Here is a 14639-nt window from a genome sequence, read left to right on the forward strand (position 1 = left end):
AATATAACGTGTGCTTGGGGCACCTGGGTGGCTCAGTCGGTTAAGTGTCCGACTTTGGTTCAGGTCATGATCTCGCGGTTCGTGAGTTCGAGCCCCACGTCGAGCTCTGTGCTGACAGCTCAGGGCCTGGAGCCTGCTTCTGATTCTGTGTCTCCCTCCCCTCAGCTCCTCCCCTGCTCACACTCCATCTCTCTCTCAAAAATAAATAAAGATTAAAAAAATTTTTTTTAATTAAATATAACATGTGCTCAACAGCTCCAGCAAAGCCAACTTGGAATCCGCTACATGGAAGAATGTTAGGTTTTATAGACATTTAATTAAATGGTCATGAATTTTGATTTTGCAATTTTCATTTGGCATTTTTGGGCCAATAATTTTTCCCCCTTCAGGTCCTTCATGGGCACGGTTCCTAAAGTGCTGGGTGGAGAAGAAAAAAAAAAGGCCCTTATTTTTAGTGTTATAAGTAAACTTTGCTACTCCATTCCTGTGTGGCTCCTAAGGGAAAACCCTCACCCTCTGTGGTCTCTATTCCTACAGTTGTGGGTACAGGACTTGATGAACCTCCTTCCTGTGTCAACCAGCATGGGGGCATCAAACAGACAGACACATCTCCTCCTCCAGTTATATTTATTCCAGGTAGTCACTCATTCCTTTCTCCCCCAACCATGGGTCTTAAAAGGGCTGGCTGGAGTTGGAGTTCTGGGAAGAAAATCCCCAGAGCAAGAAGGATGGGAGCCAGAGTGATAACAGGGGGCGGTGTTGGTGCTCTGAGGCTCATTCAGTGGAGCACCCAACCTGAGGGGTGGAGGTGGAGGGAGCAGGCTAGTTGTTCCTCATGACCATCCGGATCCAGTCCACATATTTGCAAATGTTGGTGTAGACTCCTGGGATGCCTTTTTGCCCACAAGGCTCCACAGTTCCCCAGGACACCAGACCTTGAAGGACTCCTCCACACACCAGGGGTCCTCCAGAGTCACCCTGGAATACAGAAGGAGAAGGAGCACTGAATAAATAAGGAAGAAATCCTGTTCCCATTTTCTTTTTCCTGACTCCCAAATCCATTCCCAGGCCTTGAAGACAGTGGGTCCGCGCTTGGTTATCAGAGAGAAGAGCGTTACTCCGTTCCTGAGGTCAAGAGCAATGACTGACCAATAGGGAAGAGTACCCTGTTCCTAAGGGGCCAATCCCAGGGAAGGCAGGACTCCATAACAGGTGGTGGTGATGGGGGTGGGGGAGGGTATCTCTCAAGGGGAATGGTTAGAGCTCTGGCCAATGAGTGAAGAGAGTATATTCAGTGACCAATCCCCGCGAAGGAGGTGGAAACCATAAGCGTTCTATAGAGGACAACTGGCACGGGCCCTGACCAATGAGGGAAAGAGCGCAACCACCAGTGACCAATCCCAGCAAAGGAAGGCGGGAGCTATAAAAGTGCTCTCAGGGACAAAGGCTAGGGAGCCCTAGCCAGCAGAGGGTGGCATCCTCCAACCTGAAGGACTCAAGAGGGCAAGGTAGTGGAATTGGAGGGCAGCAGAGTCCACCAGGCTCCTTTCCCACCTCCATCCTAGATTCTCTCACTCTCTGACCTGGGCCAGCACCAACTGGAGGATGGTATGGGGAGAGACAACCAGTTACACTCCTGAGTTCTAAATCCCTGCCCGCTCTTGGCCTTCCCCACCTTTCTTTGTCTCTTCCTGTCCCTCTCCTTATGCTCTTCCCATGTCTCCTTCTCTGTTCCCTCCTTTCCTCTATCCTCCATCACCTAGCTCTTGCTGCTGTATCCTGCGCCTCCCCTTCTTTCTGACCACGCCTCTCTCCCCCGTCTCCCTGCTCTGTCTCCTACTTCCTGTCCCGGGGTGACCGTGCATAGCCTGCATTCACTCACCTGGCAGGCATCCGCCCCATCAGCGCCGCTGGCACACACCATGTTGTCCGTGATTTTCCCGGGGAACAGAGCCTGGCAGGCAGCACTGGAAACGATGGAGACATTGAGGCATTGGAGCAGGTCCGGGAATGGTTCTGGGGGTGGAAGATAGAAGCTGCATTGTTCCCCAAAGCTTCCCATTTGGGGGCGACATCCTTCCACCAAAGGAAGCCAAATATAAGTCTATACTCTGCCCTCTTCCTGCGACTCTCCACAACAATCCTCAAACTTCTAGATTTCGGATTTATGACTTCATTTCATAGTGACCCTTGCCCCAGTTCATTGACACAAGTCCCCCTCTCCTTTAACCTATGACTCTGAGTGCCATAACTCAAGACACCTTTTGTCTCTCCAACCCCAGAAACAGTGAATCCGGACTTTTCTCCTTAAATTCCCCATGCGGTGCCCTTTGACCTTCAATCTTATTAGACTTAGATCCCAACTTGACCTCATGTTCCCTCTCTGTCTCCAGACCCCACATTTCTTGTCTTCTCTTAAACATCCAAACTCAGCTCTAAACCACTGCTCCAAACTCCAAAGTGACTTCTGATCCTAGTTTATTTGACCCCAGACTCCATGACCCCTAACCTCTAGGGCTTTCAATCCCAGACCAGTAATCCCTGATTGAATCTCAGTTTCTAGCCTCAGACTGTGGCCAGCTTGTGCAACATCTGGATCCCATGTCCTCAACTCAACAATGACTTCTAACACCAGAGTCTCTGACCCATGACCCAAGGTCCTATTTACCCGTGCCTTTTGCTCCAGTCTGATGATCCCTGCCATCACTCTGGCCTCTAATCACATCCCTGACCTATGGCTTCTGACTCCATACCCAACCCGTTGACCACTTTGACTCCCAAGACCCCTGGTCCACCATGATCTCTGACCCCAAACCACAATCCCCATGTTTGACCCTTGATCCATCCTTCTGTTGGGATGACTCCTGATCTCTCGTCCTCCACCCCAGACTTTGCCCGTTCTGAGCCCTGACCCTGAGGCTCCCTTACTCCCTGGCTGATTGGTGATGCCCCAGCCTGAGATGTGGCATTTGGTGCCAGCCGCTGCACAGGTGGTGGGCAGGGGCAGGAGCTGGACGCTGCGGGTCAAGCGGACGGGTGTGCCCAGTCGCAGGAGCCGGAGGTCATTGTCATGGCTGTGCCCGGCTCTCTGGTAGCCGGGGTGGGTCACGGAGAAGCCACTGCGTCGGATCTGCTCCGTCCAGTCCAGACGGCTAAGACTGTGCTCCCCCAGGCGCACCCAGTACCTGCTGGGGGGGGGGGTCAAGGTGGATCAGTTGGGGGCAGTGGACCCCTGGCTCCCAGACCCTCCAGCCTTTCTCTGCTGCTTTGCACCTCAGTGTCAGTCCTCCCTCCCTCACACGCTTGTTCTGTCTCTCTGTCTCTCGTCTCTATCACTATCTTTCCATTTCCTGCATTTGCCTACTTCTCCTCCCCGAGTCCCTGCATCCCTGTCCCTTTCTGAGTCTCTTAGCCAGGGCAGGCACATCCGTCCTTCATGCTTGCTGCTCTGTTCCCACCACCTAGAGGCTGCCTGGGCTGTTAGCACTGTCAGCTGAAGGAACGCGTGAGTAATGAGTGGACTCTCTCTGTTCTCTCCCTAATCAATCTGCCTCTTCGTGTTTGAAAGTTCCCTTTTGAAAAAACCTCAGAGCTTCAGACCTAGAAAGTCCAATCTCCTCATTTCACAGATGGGACTGCTGAGACCCAGAGAAGATGCCCAGACTGGGTCAGGGAATAGCTGGGGTGGTGACAGATGTCATGTGGGAAAGAAGGGGAACACGAGGAAATGGGAGCGGGTAGATGAGCAGGTTCCAGGACCCCTCATGCCACCCACACTACCCGCCCCACCCAGCCCCACCCCAGACCCATTGTTGCAGAAGTCCTACTCTTTGTCTAACCTCAGAACCTTTTGTTGCAAGACCATTTCTTTATTCCTTGGCACCCCCATCTCCTACCCTGAGGGTTCTCCTCCCCATCACCTTTCCGCTGCCCACCCCTGGAAGAGACCACACCCAGACAGGGGCTTACCTGCCACTGCAGTGAGCAGCTGTGAGGACCCATCTGCGGCCAGTGAGGACCCCCCCACAACGCAGACTGGTGCCCTCAAACAGCCCTACTTGCCAAGGCTGTGAGTGACGGGCACACTCCTTGCCTTTAATAATCTTCTCTGTGGCCGGTTGGCTGAGCCCTGAGGACAGGGGTGTGGGCCAGAGAGATGGGGTCAGAGATCTAGAGATTGGGGCTCAGAGACAGGAAGAGAGATGCAGAGATGAAGACACAGACAAGTAAGAGAGAGAGAGAGAGACCGTGAGAGAGAGTCAGAGACAGGGAGACACAGACCCAGGGACAAATACAAAAAGACCCAGCGAGGGGCGCCTGGGTGGCGCAGTCGGTTAAGCGTCCGACTTCAGCCAGGTCACGATCTCGCGGTCCGTGAGGTCGAGCCCCGCGTCAGGCTCTGGGCTGATGGCTCAGAGCCTGGAGCCTGTTTTGGATTCTGTGTCTCCCTCTCTCTGACCCTCCCCCGTTCATGCTCTGTCTCTCTCTGTCCCAAAAATAAATAAACGTTGGAAAAAAAAAAAAAAAGACCCAGCGATGCCCAGAGACACAGAGAGGAAGAGAAAGAGAAAAAGACAGAGAGATGCCTAAAGATAGGAGGGAGACAGGGGCGCCTGGGTGGCTCAGTCGTTGAAGTGTCCGACTCTTGGTTTTCGGCTCAGGTCATGATCTCACAGTTTCGTGAGCTGGAGCCCTGCATCGGGCTCTGTGCACAGAGCCTGCTTGGGATTCTCTGTCCCCCTCTCTGTCTACCCCTCTCCCACTTGTACTGTCTCTGTCTCTAAATCAATCAATCAATCAATCAATCTTAAAAAAAAAGATAGGAGTGAGACAGAGACAGACAAGCACAGAGACAGAGAGAAAAGACAGAGGCATAGTGACAGGAAGACACAGAGAAGGTATAGATCAAAAGACAGAGGTGGCAGGGCCCCCTAGAGCTGGAGGTGAGTGGAGACATAGAGGCAGTCCCCTCCCCTCCTCAGTGCCAGACTGGGGATCAGACCTGGAGGGGGAGATCGGAGGGCCCCCTGTCAGGGAGGAAGGGCTTCCCGCCCCGCTGGGGAACTCACCAGAAACACACAGGAGCAACAGGATGCTGGAGCCCAGGATGAGCCACCTCCAGGTCCTGGGAAACGTTGGGGGAATCTCAGAGATGGCCCTTTCCCTGTCAACCTGCCCCTCTCTTTGCCCACCCCTCCTGCCTGCCAGCAGCTCCAGGAGGACAGGATGCCTGCCCATCCCCCCCTCTGCCCATCTCGGGTGGGGAGGGGGGGTCACCTCACTGGTGACCACCTGCCCCCTCCTCACCTTGTCCCCCTGCTTGCTGGGGCCTCCATGTAGCTGTCACAGTTCCAGCCTGTCTGCCTCTGCTATCTGTCTGTCCACCACCTGCCTGTCCTGTCATCCACTGGCCACCCCGCCAGTCAACTCTCCCACTGTCCACCTGGCTTCTCAGCCACCTGTCATGCTGCCCCACCTGTCCCCCTCCTTCTGTCTGTCTGCCCCAGACAGGCAGCTGACACAGCTTTTAACTCTCTTTGTTCCAGCCCATGCAATTTCCGGGTTGAGGGAAGGGGACCAGGAAGACTTGGGGTGGGGCACCCTCTCTAATCCCGCAGAAAATCTTCTCAGCTAATGGCACCTAATTGAGCTTTACAACTAAATGGGGAAAGGGGGGTTGGGCCCAGAATGGCTCTAGGGGGAAAGACCCGGCCCCACTCCCTTTCCCCTTCTCTCCGAGCCAGTGCCCAGACCCATGGCTGAAGGTGACCTGGGAATTGGGTTCTAATCCTCATTCCTAGTGAGGAAGGCTCAGGGAGGGTGGGGCCCTCCCCCCTCCCCCTCCCTGCGGTGTGCAGGGAAGAGGCAGGAGGGTGAGTGTTTAAGAGCACAGGAGAGTGGAAGGGAGAGGCTGGGAAAGCCAGAGCTGAGAGAGCCTAAGAGCACAGGAGAGTGGAAGGGAGAGGCTGGGAAAGCCAGAGCTGAGAGAGCCCAGACTGAGAAGAGAAGGAAGAGATTTCGAAATAGATGATCAGAAAGAGACTGAAGAGGTTTCCAAGCTGGGTTCTGCAGAGCCTGATTCTAACTGAATTTTTTAAATGCACGGTCGACCCTCTTCCCTGTGAAGCCCACTTTTCCTATCTGCATGTGGCCGATTTATCTAATTACATGAAAGTTTTTTTTTTTTTTTTTTCTCTTGCGTGAGGGCTTCCACTGGGAAAGAAAGGGAAACAGGGAACCGAGAGAGAGCCAGGGACAGGACAGTTTGTGCTGGTTCATCTGAGTTTTTGCTTCACCTGTGAGGGAGGAAGGGAGAGAGAGAGAGAGACAGACACTCAGAGGGGAGGAAGTTGAGAGGGAAGGTGGTCAGAGGCAGAGGGAGTGTGAGGAAATAGAAGAAGACCCTCCCCCCTTACTCCTGCCTTTCAGTCCATCACCTTCTCTCCGGTCTTGGATCTCTTTCCTTCTCTGATTTCATAATCACATATCTTCAGCTTTTACTTTCTTTTTTTTTTAAGTTTATTAAAAAATTTTTAAATTTTATTTAGTTTGAGAGAGAGAGAGAGAGAGAGAGAGAGAGCATGAGCAGTGGAGGAACAGAGAGAGGGAGGGAGAGAATCCCAAGCAGGCTCTGCACTGTCAGCCCCATCGTGGGGCTTGAACCCATGAACCTCGAGATCATGACCTGAGCCGAAATCAAGAGTCACATGCTGAGGCAGCCAGGCGCCCCACAAATCTTCAGCTTTTGATTTGTTTTGAGACAAATCACCTAACTGAATCCCTCTCTATTTCTGGATTCCTGGAGGGTTGGGTTTATTGAGGTGCAATTTACATGGAATAAAATTCACCCTTAGCTCCCGTCAGGGGCTGCCCTCCAGAACACGTATGAGCATGGTCGAGTTCCATGGCTTTTCAAGAGAAGCTGGAGATCCAGATTCATGGTGGGACGTTTTCTGATTTTCAAATATTGGCAAGAAAACAAAGCGTCTAAATCCCACTCTCTCTGTCTTCTTTTCTCTTTCTGCCTTTATTTTTTAATTTATTTTTTAAAATGTTTACTTATTTTTGAGACAGAGAGTGCCAGCAGGGGAAGGCAGAGAGAGAGGGGGACAGAGGATCCCAAGCAGGCTCCTGGCTGACAGCAGAGAGCTCATGAACCATGAAATCATGACCTGAGCTAAAGTTGGACACTCAACCGACTGAGCGACCCAGGTGCGCCCTGCCTTGATTTTTTTTTTTAAATAAAACTCACATAACATAAAATCCAGTGCCTGAACCATTTTATTTTATTTTATTTTATTTTATTTTTTTAATTTTTTTAACATTTATTTATTTTTGAGACAGAGAGAGAGCATGAACAGGGGAGGGGCAGAGAAAGAGGGAGACACAGAATCCGAAACAGGCTCCAGGCTCTGGGCTGTCAGCACAGAGCCCGACGCGGGGCTCGAACCCACAGACCACGAGATCATGACCTGAGCCGAAGTCGGATGCTCAACCGACTGAGCCACCCAGGCGCCCCCTGAACCATTTTAAAGTCCACACTTCAGTGAGGTCCACCACACTCAAAACACTGTGTAACCATCACCACAATTTAATTCCAGGACATTTTCATCAGCCCCAGAAGAGACTCTATCTCCATTAGGCTGATGTCCATCACATGATGAATGGATTGATAAAATGTGGTCTATCCATACTCTGGAGTATTATTCAGTCATAAAAAGGAGAGATACACTACCACTGGCTACAACGTGGATGAACATTAAAAACACTATGCTTGGGGCACCTGGTTGGCTCAATCCGTTAAGTGGCCGACTTTGGCTCAGGTCATGATCTCATCGCTCGTGAGTTCAAGCCCTGCGTCGGGCTCTGGGTTGACAGCTCAGAGCCTGGAGCCTGCTTCAGATTCTGTGTCTCCCTCTCTCTCTGCCCCTCTCCTGCTCATGCTGAGTCTCTCTCTCTCTCAAAAATAAATAAACATTTATTTTTTTTTCAACGTTTTTATTTATTTTTGGGACAGAGAGAGACAGAGCATGAACGGGGGAGGGGCAGAGAGAGAGGGAGACACAGAATCGGAAACAGGCTCCAGGCTCCGAGCCATCAGCCCAGAGCCTGACGCGGGGCTCGAACTCACGGACCGCGAGATCGTGACCTGGCTGAAGTCGGACGCTTAACCGACTGCGCCACCCAGGCGCCCCATAAATAAACATTTAAAAAGAAAGAAAAAACAAAACACTACACTAGCTGAAAGACGTCCATCACAAAGGCCACATGTTATATGATGCCATGTATACGAACATCCAGAACAGGCTCACCCATAGAGACACAAAGCATATTAATGGTGCTGGAGCTGTACGGAGTGGGGAGTGGCTTCTCGGTGGTTCTCTTTTGACACAGACTTGCAGACTTGTGGCTTCTGGAAAAAGCCAATCCCTTCTTTTGCAGCTGGAGGCTCAAAGAGGGCACAGACTGGCTTGCAGCTTCACTCTCACACCTCTCTCACTCAGGGAAAGCTCGGAGCCCCTTTGCCACCTCCTCAAGGGAGCCCACAGTGCTCTCAAGTCCCAAGCTCCACGTTTTCCTCTTGGGCACCGTGGTAAACTCAATATGAAGGCTATTCCCTAGAGAGAACGCGGGCACCCTGACACCTGGGGAGAGGGCCTACAACATGGAGACCGTCGTAGACGTGGAAACAGAGGCAGGACTAGATAATGTCACTTGCCCACAGCCACATGGTTGGCAAGTACCAGAACCAGAGTTTGAACCCAACCAGTTGGCTCCAGAGCCCCTATCCAAACATATGAATGAACGAATGAATGGCTAACTGAACGTGTACAGGTGTGAACAGAGGAACGTATGAATGGTCCTACAGGCTTCAAAGAAGAAGGATAGCTTTTGGAATCATACACACGACTGAAAGCTCAGCTCATGCCATGACTCCCTGGGGATCATCATCAGGCTTTGGTTTGACCTCAGTTTGTTCATCTGAAAAATGGGGCTAAGAGGAAGCTACCTGTCTACATACCGCTCCCCCTTTTTATAATGTCTATTTTTTGGAGAGAGAGACCACATTTGCACCCACAAGATGGGGAGGGGCAGAGAGAGACTGGGATCTGAAGGATCGGAAGTGGGCTCTATGCTGACAGCAGAGAGCCTGACTCAGGGCTTGAACTCATGAACCTTGAGATCATGATCTGAACCGACATCAAGAGTCAGACGTTTAACCAACTGAACCACCCAAGGGCCCCATACCATTTCTTGTTGGGATCATCAAACAAGGCAACAAAAATGGGCGAGGATATCAGCTATGTTGAGTTGAGACATCATCGCAATTGGCTTTCCCGGTTCATTGCTTTCTGAAGAAGGAATTTACAAAGCTGACTTAGATGACAGGACCTTTTTTTCTCAGCTGTGAAGCACTATCAACTACAACTTGGTGCTCTGTCTTTTGTCTCTGTCTGTATACCCCTCTCTCTCCTTCTATTTCTCTGCCCCGTTCACTCGTTCATTCATTCATGCCTGCAGGCATGCATTCACTCAACAAACGTTTTGAGATGCCCTGTGAGCCTGACCCTCTGCTGGATGATCCTGGGAGCACAGAGTTTCATCAGAACCAGCAGCCCCCACCCCTCCTTTGCCTGCTCTGTTCTCTTCCATCATTCCTGGCAAAACTTATCCACAGAGATCTACTCACTGCTTGCCCTGGATGGCCGCGGTGGTCTTTGGGTCTCCAGAGTCCTTCCACATTGAGCAATCTTGGTCTCCTGGTCCTCACCTTACTCGCCTTCAGGCAGCCTTCCACCTGGTCTGCTGCTCCCTCCTTCATGCATTTCTTCTACTTTCTGTCTCTCGGACATGAATAGGCCTTTTTTCCTCTCCTGGTGTCTTTACAAATAAGGGTGTTCCCAGGGCCAGTCCTCAGCCTTGTCCTCTGCACTGACTACATACACTGGACAGTTTCACCTGTCACCTGGGGCAGGATGGCTCTTTAGTCTCTCCCTGGCTTCAAGCCTGTGCAACCAACAGCCTCCTGGATGACCCACCAAACCCAGGTCCCCCACTGTCTCACCAACCTATTCTCAGACGCTACTCCCTTGGCCTTGTGGTGGCTTCCCCCCTCCCCCTCCCAACTAGTCCTCTGGTCTGGACCCTTGAGACACTGATTCTTCCCAAGACCCGTCCTTCTTCTGAGACATCCCATCCCAATACTGCCTCCACAGATAACTTCCTCCCAGTTCCCTGGCTCTGACATCTGCCTCTGAAAGTTTGCCCTCTGCAGCTATTGGCATCTTGCATGCCCCTGGGCCCACATCACATGCCTCTCGTGAGCTCAGCAACTTCCCCCTGGTTTTCCAAGGGTGGGGGGAACACCACACGCCAATTCGCTAGGCTGAATTCACATACTCTATTCCTCTTTCCCCCTCCTTAGCCCTGGGCCTCCATTGTCCCTCTCTCTCCAGCCTCAGCTCAGGCCTCAAACCCCCCTCCCTGGACCCTCACCCTAGCCTCCTACCTGGATTCTCTCCCTCTGGGCTCCCTTCCCTACCCCCCACCCCCACCTCTAGTCCCTGGACAGCCCCGTAAGGGTCTTTCTACATCCAGCCTGTTCCTTCTCTTCTGCCACACCCCTCCCACACCTCCCTGGATTATATTTGGTTTTCCTTCCGATTGCTGGCACAGAGCTTTAAAATCTCTGGAATTTCCTGAGTGGTTAGAGGTAAGGAGTATCATAGGAGTGTTATTCCTAATAAGACACTTAGCATTTTTTTTTCTTTATGTTTATTTATTTTTGAGAGAGAGACAGAGGGCGAATGGGGGAGGAGCAGAGAGAGAGAGGGAGACACAGAATCTGAAGCAGGCTCCAGGCTCTGAACCAGCAGCACAGAGCCCCACGCGGGGCTGGAACTCACCAACTGTGAGATCATGACCTGAGCCAAACTGAGCCACCCAGGCACTCCCATAATAACACACTTTTAACCCTACCAGAATTTATGCTACTTAGGTGACTATTGGAGGAAAATGCAGCCTGGTTACCAGGGGAACCAACAACTTGGGTTGGAACTTTCAGGCACCCCTCCCCCACTGCCCTGGCTGGGGCGAAGCACACAGACAGGTCGGGGTGCAGATGTGCCAGCCCGGGGTCACTTGAAGGAAGCCCCCCATCCCACGCCTCTGTTCCTGAATGCCAACTATGGAAACTCCTGACTTGGGTTGGTTAAGTCTACAACAGGTGCAAATCCCAAGCAGCACAGCTCAAAATGCACACTCACCAGCAGGCACAGGACAGCACAGCACGAGGAGAGAGACTCCGTGGGGGTGGTCATCTAGACTCCTGTTCACAGCACAAATTCTGGTCACCCCATGGAGGCAGGCTGGACCCTTCTGATGCGTGTGTGACATCAAAAGTCAGTCTTGACATGCGGACCAACTTTCAGATGGGGGAGTCCATCCTGTTTCTGTGGGGGGAGGCTACCTTATCCTTCCATTATCTCTCTTCCAAAAATCCTGACCTGGGCCTCCCGTCCTTTCCACCCTCCCGCAGCCTGTCTGCTTCTCTTGCCTTATCATTGACATTGACCCCTTAGAATGGAAGCATACCCTTTGCCTCCATTGATACTGTGATTGGTGATAAGAAATATATTTTGGGTCTTAGTCTCCTTCTGGCACAGGGTTCCTAAAACTCCTGTAATTCCTAAGTAAGGAAAGAGATGACGATGTCTTTTGTCATGTGAATGGGTGACTTTTGAAAGCTGCCAATAAATGGGAGGGGAGAGGGGCTGGAGGTAGAATCAATCACCAATGGACATTGAGTCAACCAGTCAGGCCTATGCAGTGAAGCCTCCATAAACACCCAAAAAGATGGGGCTGGGACGGTTTCCAGATTGGTGAAGCCGTGTGGAGAGAATGACGCACCCAGAGAGGGCAAGGAAGCTCCACAGCCCTTCCCACGTATCTTGTCCTACGTATTTCTTCCATCCGGCTGTTCCTGAGTTTTATCCTTTCACAGTAAACCAGTAATCAAGTAAGTAAAGTGCTTCTCTGAGTTCTGTGAGCCGCTCTAGCAAATTGATCAAATTCCAGGAGGAGGTCGTGGAAACCTTCAATCTATATAGCAGCTTGGCCAGAAGCACAAGTAACAACTTGGACTTTCAACTGGCGTCTGAAAGGTCGGTAGTGGGGGAGGGGGGCGGGTCTTGTAGGACTGAGTCCTTAACCTCTGTGATCCGTCCGACGTTACCTCCAGGTAGATAGTGTAGTTAGTGTAATTACATCGAATTGTGCGGCTCCTGGGTGGCTCAGTCCGTTAAGCGTCCGACTTCGGCTCAGGTCATGATCTCATGGTTGGTGGGTTCCAGCCCCTTGTGGGGCTCTGTGCAGCTCAGAGCCTGGAGCTTGCTTTAGATTGTGTCTCCTCTCTCTCTGCACCTCCCCTGCTCATGCTCTGTCTCTCAAAAATAAAAACATTAAAAAATCAAAAATTAGGTTGAATTTGTGTGGGAGAATTGCCTGGTGGTGTTGGGGAACCCCACCCCCACACGTTGGGATTGGGTGTGGAGACCAATATCCCTATTAGGCAGGGAAGCCCAACGTAATCCCTTATTAAAGGCCTCCTAGTAGGGGCAGTGGCTAAGCTTGGTCAGGACGCTTCAGACTAGGGAAATTCTTAGCCTAGGTCTAGTTTAGGAGCTGACATCTCCCTTCCTGGGGCCTCCGGAGGAGAAAAAGAAGTCTTGATGTGCCCCAGACCAGTGCGGGGGCGGAGGCGGGGGATGCATAGGAAGCATAGACCTCCCTCCCATCAGAAGGCTGTCGGTTTCTCCTCCAGTCTTTTCCACGCCCCTCCCTCACAAGCCCCAGCTTTCCAAATCCCTCCAGCACAGGATCCCATTGTTATTACAATTCCCCTGAGCAAAAATAGGAAGAGAAGGGCGTGTGGCCACAAAATCCCTGGAGAGGGAAGGAGGGCGGAGGGATGCCTGAGAAACCTGGCCACCTGGCTGGCCAACTGAATTAAGGTATTGCTGGCAGTCAGAATCTCCAGCTCAGGTATGTCATTATTTTCTGTTCCACAGGAAGGATTTGGGCGGCCACCTCCCATTCTCCCAAATCCCCAGCTGTCACCCAAGGCAGGCTGCTTTGGCTCTGGGGCCTTGGAGACAAATTGTCATAACAATTTTGTCAATGAGAGCAAGGATAATACTAATGAGGGCACCACTTAGTAAACACTTGCTTAGTGCCAGGTGTTCTGAGGGCTCTTCATGTATTAATGCAATTAATCCTCCCAAGAGCCCTGTGAAGTAAGTGGGTTTTTTTGTTTGTTTGTTTGCTTGTTTGTTTAAATGTATTAATAGGGACGCCTGGGTAGCTCGGTCAGTTAAGCGTCCAGCTCTTGGTTTTGGCTCAGGTCATGATCTCACGGTTCATGGGTTCGAGCCCCGCATCGGGCCCTGGGCTGACCGTGCAGAGCCTGGTTGGTATTCTCCCTCTTTCTTTCTCTCTCAAAAATAAATAAAGGAACATTCAAAAAAGCCATTAATATATTTAGATAGTTCTAAAGCCTCAGGTGGGGAGACTTGAATCCGTTGGTGGCACAATGCTGTGAGTGATCTGTACAAGTCCCTCTTTTGTTTTCCTTACTGGCTTATTCCCTGTCTCCCTCCCCTTCTGCTCTTGTCCTTACCCTTGTGTATCTGCTATTATCTTTGTTACAGTATATCCTTCGCTATTGTTTTTATCTGCTGTGTATCTACTGCTACTATCTTTTGCTCTTGTGTATCCTTTGCTACCTTTATTAATGTGTGCTTTCTGCTATTGCATTTATTATCGCATAGCTTTTTTTAAACGTCTTTATTTATTTTTGAGAGAGAGAGCCAGAGAGAGAGAGAAGTCACAAGTGGGGGAGGGGCAGACACACACACACACACACACACACACACACACAGAATCCCAAGCAGGCTCCAGACTCCAAGCTGTCATCGCAGAGCCTGATGCAGGGCTCGAACCCACGAACCATGAGATCATGACCTGAGCCAAAGTCGGATGCTCAGCTGGCTGAGCCACCCAGGCACCCTCGCATAGCTTTTAAAGACTATGGTGAGGGGCGCCTGGGTGGCGCAGTCGGTTAAGCGTCCGACTTCAGCCAGGTCACGATCTTGCGGTCCGTGAGTTCAAGCCCCACGTCAGGCTCTGGGCTGATGGCTCAGAGCCTGGAGACTGTTTCTGATTCTGTGTCTCCCTCTCTCTCTGCCCCTCCCCCGTTCATGCTCTGTCTCTCTCTGTCCCAAAAATAAATAAATATTGAAAAAAAATAAAAAAAATAAAAAAATAAAGACTATGGTGAGATTCACATAAATAAAATTTTAAAGTTTTTTTTTAAAATTAAAAAGATAAAGGTTGAATTCACATAAATAACCATTCACCATTTAAGGTGTCCAGTTCAGTGGCATTCAGTACATTCACAATGTCATGTATATTTTTTTGTTGGTATACTTTCCTACAAATTGTGTATCACTTTATGTGCAAAACATTGTGGAGCGTTTTCTTTAGTTTTAATTTATGGCAGCAGGATTGTGGTACATAGTTTTTCCTTTTTAAGCTCAGAACTGTGCTTCTTTCCGGATGCCTGGGTGGCTCAGTCAGTT

The 14639-nt window shown here is 50.9% G+C and overlaps 1 protein-coding gene across 1 annotated transcript; it reads right to left on the reverse strand.

Moving 5' to 3' along the window:
* Positions 1 to 822: 822 nt before the first annotated feature.
* On the reverse strand, positions 823 to 5336 carry KLK12 (kallikrein related peptidase 12). Its single transcript, XM_047835948.1, has 6 exons — positions 5308 to 5336; positions 5070 to 5125; positions 3970 to 4129; positions 2929 to 3188; positions 1883 to 2016; positions 823 to 978 (listed from the first exon to the last, which is right to left on the reverse strand). The coding sequence occupies exons 1-6, from the start codon at positions 5334 to 5336 to the stop codon at positions 823 to 825; spliced, it is 795 nt and encodes a 264-aa protein (XP_047691904.1).
* Between the last annotated feature and the right edge of the window lie 9303 nt (positions 5337 to 14639).

This window comes from Prionailurus viverrinus, chromosome E2, assembly GCF_022837055.1.
Source record: "Prionailurus viverrinus isolate Anna chromosome E2, UM_Priviv_1.0, whole genome shotgun sequence".
In the NCBI taxonomy this organism is placed as follows: domain Eukaryota; kingdom Metazoa; phylum Chordata; class Mammalia; order Carnivora; family Felidae; genus Prionailurus; species Prionailurus viverrinus.